Raw genomic sequence first — 7,934 nt, forward strand, 5'->3', positions numbered from 1 at the left:
TCAAAGTTAACTGCACATCCAGGTTACTTAAGTTGCACAGAAATGCCTGCTTGTGAACACCAACAGTGTGCAGACCAGTCAGACTGAGCGTGGATCTTCTCTTCGTGGTCCCAGACTGAGCAACTGGTTTGAGTATATACAAAACACTGAGAAAAACCCTCAAGTTCACATGTTCTGTCTCTTTAGTTTCAATTACTGTAGCAGGTTCAAAAATTAGGTTTCTTGACAAACATCTTTTTTTAATTGACATTTTAAAACAACCTGAAAATAGACAAAAGGTGACTACCTATCCATTCGGTGACCAGCAACAAGTCTGGCAACCAGACTTAAAGCATTCATGGAAATTTAAGAATTCATTTTTATTTTCAAGTCCTGGAGCCTGGTTCTTTAGAATCCTGACTTGGCAGCTCCCATTTTTCCAAGGAATACTTGCCAACATAAGAACCACAGATGTTAGTTGTAGTTCTGCTCTTCCCAACTCAGTTTATTAAACCAAACAACTAGGCCAGCACACGAGCAAGGTCAATTTATGCAAACTGCTCCTTCATACCTCAAATGCACATACAAGAGGCAAGTGTTCTTCACAGCCCCAAACATTACTGAAACAAAAACTGTAAAAATCTCTGTAAGTAGTGGATGAAGGTGGAAAGCTACAGTATTTTGTTGCCCAGAATGTATTCAACGATAAGGCTGCAAGAGACAATAATTCATGGTCAATACAGGCTTCTCACAAGGCAGTTCATTCAGTCACAAAAATCCTTAGTTAAAATCTCTAAAATTCTCACAGTTACAAATATTCTTCACTAAAAAACCCAAATTCATTTTTGTAATTTGTTACTCCCTCCCTCTGTGCCCTAGAAGTAATTCCTCTAGATGACAGAGAGGAGAAAACTTCCTCTTTCAGGAATTATTAAAAGGCTTTTTGCCCTTTTTTGCCTTTCAGAGAAGGCTTTCCAAGCAGCTGAAAACTGCTGAAATGTTAGACACACTCCAACTTGATATAATTGCACTGTTCTAGCATATTTAGTTAAGCATTGAGGAAGTTATTCAACTGACTACAGAGAATTCCTGCAATTCCTTACCTGCACTACCAGGCCCCACGCTACTGAATTTCCATGCTTAAAAGTATAAAATCTTAGAGGAATTCAAGACCAAACTCAAATACTTACATGGGGACCACCAGGCATTGATGGAGCACCAGCAGGACCAGATGGCACTTGAAAAGGATTAGGGGGTGTAGGATATAGTCCTGGAGCTGGATATGATCCTGTGGGTGGAGGAAATGGACCTGGTGGTGAAGGTCCCCATGTTCCAGGTGGAACTGTACCCCATGGTACTGTTGGTGCAGCCCCTGGAGTCTGGGTAGGAGCAGAATATGGCCCTGGGGGTGGATATGGCATGCTAGGTGCAGGATACTGCCCTCCCATTGTTGGTCCCCATGCTCCAGAGGGCATGGATCCCCATGGCCCAACAGGAGCAGGAGGTGCAGCTGGCTCTGTTGGACCACCATAAGGTCTTGGAAGCTCTGGAAAGGGCATATTTGGTGGCGGATACTGCCCTGGTGGGACAGGACCTGGCACAGTTGGGGGTGGATATGGACCACCAGGAGGTGGGCAAGAGGGTCCAGTAGGAGGAGGAGGAAATGGAGCAGGCGGTCCAGGGGGCATTGAAGGATACATTCCTGTTGGTGGAGGTCCAAATGGCACGCTGGAAGCGGACGTGTTTGGTGGCAGTCCGGCTGGTGCCGTGGGGGGAGCACTTGGGTTGTTCCAAGGATTTGAAGCTGGCCAACCCTGTGGAGGCTGCCCAGGCTGCTGACCAGGTTTCGTGCTGCTCACTTTGGAGGTTTTAGCAGGAGACTGATCTGGTAAAGCATCTGCCAACTAGAAGACAAAGCATCCGTGAGAACGTCAAGTGCCTACTGGGCTTGCTCGTCGCAGACATTCACCCACTATGTGTGTGTGTGTGTGAGAGAGTTACAGCTGCCAAAATGGGAGGAGAAGAGCTCTTTGCTGCTGCACAGAGATGATTACATTCATTTTTGTGCAGCTACTATCATTAAGGCAGAAGAGGCATCCTGCCACGCTGCCGTTGGAAAACCAAAGATGAAAGGTGACCCACCACGCAGAGCAACCTCAGCGCAAATCCAGGCAGAGAAGGTTTTCCTGCATTTCCATTAGAGCTACTCCTGACACTATGAAAACACAAACTCCTTTGTTAACAGCAGAGCAGGAGAGGACCCACAAGGCACCTGGCAGCTTCACCTGTTTAGCCCACAGATGCTACAGCTACCCAGGAGGCAAACACCACAAGTGCAGCGCAAAGGAGGTTGCCCCTCAGCTGGAAGCTCCCCTTCCTCTTGAGAAAACATGTCAATGTTCAGAGGGCAGTAACACAACTGGGCTGATCTTCAGGAAAGAAAAACTGTTACTTACCGAAAAATCATCAGTTCCAGACATTCTGCTGAAAAGTAAGGTAAGATAAAGTGAAATTTGTTGAAAATAATAGAAGTATTTCAAGCAAGAGTTCACGAGACAAATGCTACCTTTGCCTCCCTCAAACTACAGCAAGTGCTGAACTGGCAGCACCTCTTCACCATGGGTGTTCATGACTGGCCCACACAGACATGATAAAGTTCCCATGCAAAGGAAAGCCTTCAGCCTCTCCCTGTCTCACCTCAGGACCAACATATAGTGCAGATGGGTCACATCACACCAAGAGAGCAAATATTTCAAATATTGACACCAAGCAGGCAGTGATGCCTCTACAGGATTCAGGGTCTTGCTGAAGCTGGGACTCAGGAAGGTTATGGCAGGCTGCTTACAGGTGAAATGAATGCACCTCAAAAAACCCCATGATTAAATCCCCATGTAGATCTTATTGTCAGAAAGAAAAGACCTACAGTTTGCTGGAGCTTTACCCTCCAATTATTTCAGAACAGAGAGGCAGTGGATGCTCCTGGTTACGCTCACTGACTCGCCAGCCTTAGCTGGAGGCAGACACAGCAAAGGTGCCACTAACTAAAGTGCCCTGACTTCTAACCTCTCAACATTTAGAAGAAACACTGAAAAATAGGGACCAGTGAGCCATGTGCTTTCTTTTCATGAAGACAACTGCCACACTTGGAGCTTTTCCAGAGCTTCACCACAATAAAACCTGTCTGGCTTTGTTAGTCTTCATCAGTCACACAAGGGCACCTCAAGTTATATTCAGTTTGACTGACAACAAACACCAGCTGGAGGTGAAGAACTCTTGATCATGGTCATCTTGATCTTGGTCATCTTGACCAAGAGCAGGTAAAATATGTGGAGAAGCCCCAGAGCAGCCAGAGGGTTTTAGGAGATAGAAAGGAACATAAAATGTAGGAAAAATGGAAAACATAAGTCAAAAGTACAAATGCTACTGCCAAGGTGACTCCTTTTCCCTTGGTGGTGGTGAAGACCTGACATTTAACACAGAGACTGGTCTTGGGGATGGAGGTTTGTACAGATAAGCCTAGGACAGACAGGTTGATAAGCTCCATGATATTATAAATTCCATAATGCTAATAATGCACATAGAAGCTAGAGTCCAGGTTGAAAATTCATTGCTATCTACACCATTTCCTAATTTTAAGGATCAGAACAAGGGGCATCCCAGTTTATTTTCAGAAAGGACAGCAGGGAAGAACAAGAACAGGGATGACACTCCACAACTGCAATGATGCCAAGCTCAGATAATTCCCAACTTGTAGGCAATTTTTATGGTCTCACAACCCCCAAAGAATCTCTTTTCCACAAACACATCTAGTTTCCCTGCTTGTACCTACAAAACCCCTTGGTGAGGAACTCCACAGGGCTGCTCTTTGTGAAAAAAAAAAGGCACCTTGTTTTGTTCTAAACCTGAATCTTACTGATTTCAGTTGCTGCTCCTTCGTTCTTGCAGCTGAGGAAGTCAGCAAGTCTATTCCTGTCCACCCTGCCCATGCTGCTCATGATTCTACAGATTTGTTACCATATTCTTTGAGCTGTTCCTTCTCCATGCTGAGTTCCAGCTGATTTCCTAGTGCAGCAGCTATTCCACACCTTTCATTATTCTCACTGCCTCTCTTTGGAGGCTGTTCCAGCCCTTTTCTATCTTCTGAGATGAATGACAAGGAACCACACGGAATTCAGGATGTGGAATAACCATTGATTTATACAGTTCCATAATTATGTTCTGGTTTGTCCTCAGTTTCCTTCCTCGTACTTCTTAATGTTTCATCTGCTTTCTGATCACTCCAGAACTGACACTTTTGCAGCAATATTTCACTCCTCAACATTAAGGGTCAGCCCATCATTTTATATATGAAATTATATGCACCACTCTACATTTATCTACTCTGAATTGCATCAGATTTATTGACATTGAATTTGAATTGCCATTTTATAACCTAATCCTGATTTTTCTGGATGGCTTCATATAAAAAATACATTGTTCATCTCATTTCCCAAGTATTTTATGACCACACCAAGCAACCCAGACCCCAGTGGGCTTCTCAATTTATACCCAATAAGTTAAATAAATCTTTTAAGAAATATGTATCAACAGAACTAGTGCCCTGGTGCTGTCAGTGCAATCATAGCCCTCAAAATATAGAAAATCAATCATTAATATAGAGAAAAGGATAAAAGTAACTTTCTACATGAGTGTACATGTAAATGTATTCATAAATACAAAAAACCAAACAACTAACACTAACAGGTTAGAAAAGGCAACACCAAAACAGGCCAGACAATCACCCTTTCTTTAGGCTGATGGAGAGATGCAACAAGAGCAACTGAAAAATAGATCTGCAAGAGACTGAAAAAAAAAGCCACAGAAGTTGTGAACAAGAAGTTGTGAAGAACATCAGCTGCAAAGGAGAGGAGGGAGAGGGACAAGAGCAACTGAAAAATAAATCTGCAAGAGACTGAAAAAAAGCCACAGAAGTTAGAACATCAGCTGCAAAGGAGAGGAGGGAGAGAGACCTAAAGGAGAACTCAAAAGACAATCCCATCACCTGTCAGAAAAGGGGAAGGCAGCAATGCATGAAGGCTTAAGTGATGGATGGGCACAGCTGCATATGCAGCATCCACAAACAACCTCAATGTTTGGCAGCAGATGCTTCCAAAATATTTCTGTGCCATGAAAATCCAGGAAACAACGGTGGAAAAACAGTCAAGCAGAGTTTCTAATGAGATTGAGTGGCTCTTTTGCTCTGGCAAGCAGGCTAGAACAACACTGGTTGGCAACATTTGGCATAACTGAGCCAGTGCCAAGCATGTCAAGGATCCTCTGGCAGATGGGATGGCCGACTTCAGGAATGCTGTTGAGACACATCTAAGCTGGGTGCTGCCACCTTCATGTCATAAAAATGAAACAGAAATGACTGTCAGACACACTTGGACAACATATGAACTAACTGGTCCTCCAATCTAGGATCTGTGCTCTGTTCAGGTTGCTCAGCAGCAGTGTAAGGAATTTCAGAACCCTACAGAAATGACAGTTGTATCTGCAGTGTTGCCCAAGGCAATCATATGTTCACAAATCAGAGGCACTGTCAGACAAGAGACCTTCAAGCCACTTCATTTTTAAGTCCCCACTGGTCACGTGTGGGCTCAGAATTTCAGGAAAATGTCCTGACTTTAGCCTTGACTAGATGTTTAGACTCCAGAGAGTTAACTCTGCTCTGGAGAGCACTGCACAAGCACTGATCTGAAGAGAGAAAAGCCAAGTCATGTAACAGACATCTGCTTTGCCACATTTAGACTCCAAATTAATCTTTCTTGGAGCTGGGGAGTTGGGGGGAAGAAAGAGTGAGTGAAGAAGGAGGGTTCAGGAGTTGAAGTAATTTGGCAGGGAGCAGAAAGCCAACAGAAGGGGCAGCGTTCAAACTGAAGTCCTGCTCCCAAACACTCTGCTGCCAGATGAGATTTCCTTTGTTTCTTGATGGCCACCGCCCCTGGAAACAGCTCCTTCTTCCCAGCAGCACAGAGCCTGCCTGCTCCAGGCCCCCAGGGCAGGGCAGCAGCTCTCAGCCACCTCTGAGGACACATATGGTCAGAAGTGGGAAAGAAAAAAAGAGGGAAAGACAGAAATGACTGATGTCAGGGAAAAAAAAAAGCATCTAGGAGCAGAATGTGTCTCATCCTTTATCCTGCAGTGATGGGAGGGCATGGAGGACTTTCCACCACTTCTACCCAGAAACCAGACACAGCAAAATCTTCAGAGCACAGTCCAAGGCCTCCCAGATACCCACAGGCTGCTCCCAAAAACTCCCAGCAGGAAGGTGAGACAGGCAAGGCTGGGCAGCACCCTGACCCAGTATGGCCAGCCAGCTCTGCCAGCGGCATTCCAGAACCAGGGGAGATTTCCAGGGAGCTCTGAGGACACCCCCTTTCTGGAGGCCTGGTACTACCAGATCCCTCAGCTGCCACAGCAGCTGTGAAGCTCTAACCCCTCTCTGATCACTCCAGCCCAAATGAAACTGAGAGATGTAGCAGCATGTTTTTCCCAGGCTCTTGCCTTCCTCAGCTTTTATCCACCACCAGTCCCTGGAGAACCCCGTTGAAAAGAGCTGCCCAAATCACTTCTCCTTTCTCTCACAAAAACCCAGCCCAAACGAAGCACCAGCTGCTCTCCTGTTTTCCTTTTTGAGTCCTACGACATCTTTCCCCGACACTTGAGGCGCCAGATTTAGTTCCTGTCTCCAAGATCATCCCTCCAACACAGCAAAAACACTTCCACGATGCGCCAGGCTCTGCTGCATCTCCACTGGGTGGCAGAGCTCCACCAGCCAAGAGGTCCCTTTGTTGCTCTAACATGACTAATACCCACCAGCACCACCTCAGCTCCAACATTCCTGCCCACATAAGCACAGCTCCCCAACAGAGCCACACAGATAAAATGGAACTGAGACCAAATCTTCGACAGCTTCTCAATATATTCTCAAAGATGGAAATTTCTGCAGCTTCTACCTTCAGGCCTTAAGCACCAATATTTTCTACCTGGCCTTTCCCTGCCTTCAATTGCCCCCTCAGCAGCTGATGCACTTGGGGAGGGTACAATCCTTCACTCTGCCCTGCACCCTGGCTCTCTGGGAGAATAAATGCAATTGTTAACAGACTGAGACTGGGAAAAAACAAGTTACATCCTTAGTAGCTACTTGAGATTTGAAGTTTTTGCCTCTTCTCATGACTGGAAAAAAAGGAGGTAAGGCAGGTTTTTAGTATTTGGATTTTCAGTTTTCAGATTTTCTGGACAAATTTCATTGATTTTAACAGAGATCCAGCATGTCAATGCACTTCCTGCAAGTTCTCAACTCTCAGAAAAAAACCTCAGCTATTAAAACCAGAAGTCTTTGCTATCAGTTTCCAAGCCATGTAAAAGCCATAAGGATCTGTCATCTGTCCCAGCTTCCCACCCATGACAGGACAGTCTGGCTCACAGACCAGACCTCATCACCTCAGATGGTCACCACATCCCAAGCAGATGGTTCCAAACCCAGCAGATCCAGGATCACTTGTGGTGGTTTGTGTGCCAGGTGTGACACTGAGCCTCTACTGCTCCTGTCCACACCACCCCCTGTCTCTTGCAGCAGATCTATCAGCCCAGCAGCTCAGAATAATTAAAACATCTCATGGCTACCTCTCAACTTTCCTGAGAGCCCTGTCTCATAATCTTATCCTCCTTTTTACAATTCTTATTTATAGCTTTACCAATTCTTCAGGAATCTTCCTGAACTAGCTGGGAGGGCTACTTAAAGAAGCCCTACCAATGCCATCCCCTCAGGAATGATAAGCTTAATTATTTTCATGTGTTTAGGATGAAATGAACAGACTGTGAGGGGCTCCCCAGCATCTCCACTGCAGGGTTCTTTGGTGTGTGGATCTCCCCAGTAAAACCATCAAACCTTTGTGTCATGTTCCAGTTCT

The 7,934-nt window shown here is 45.3% G+C and overlaps 1 protein-coding gene across 1 annotated transcript; it reads right to left on the reverse strand.

The window, feature by feature from the left end:
• Positions 1–221: 221 nt before the first annotated feature.
• On the reverse strand, positions 222–2,460 carry MAPK1IP1L (mitogen-activated protein kinase 1 interacting protein 1-like). Its single transcript, XM_009996454.1, has 3 exons — positions 2,436–2,460; positions 1,170–1,883; positions 222–690 (listed from the first exon to the last, which is right to left on the reverse strand). Exons 1-3 carry the CDS (start codon positions 2,457–2,459, stop codon positions 679–681), a joined length of 750 nt encoding a protein of 249 aa, XP_009994756.1. The 5' UTR covers position 2,460; the 3' UTR covers positions 222–678.
• Between the last annotated feature and the right edge of the window lie 5,474 nt (positions 2,461–7,934).

The sequence above is a fragment of the Chaetura pelagica genome, unplaced genomic scaffold (assembly GCF_000747805.2).
Source record: "Chaetura pelagica isolate M959 unplaced genomic scaffold, ChaPel_1.0 scaffold274, whole genome shotgun sequence".
Taxonomy (NCBI): domain Eukaryota; kingdom Metazoa; phylum Chordata; class Aves; order Apodiformes; family Apodidae; genus Chaetura; species Chaetura pelagica.

Bases quoted from the DNA above. Each gene is read 5' to 3' on its own strand.
- MAPK1IP1L (XM_009996454.1), bottom strand. From the start codon at position 2,459: ATGTCTGGAACTGATGATTTTTCG. The intron at 1,884-2,435 runs GTAAGTAACAGT...TTTGTCTTCTAG, and splicing joins CTGGAACTGATGATTTTTCG to TTGGCAGATGCTTTACCAGA.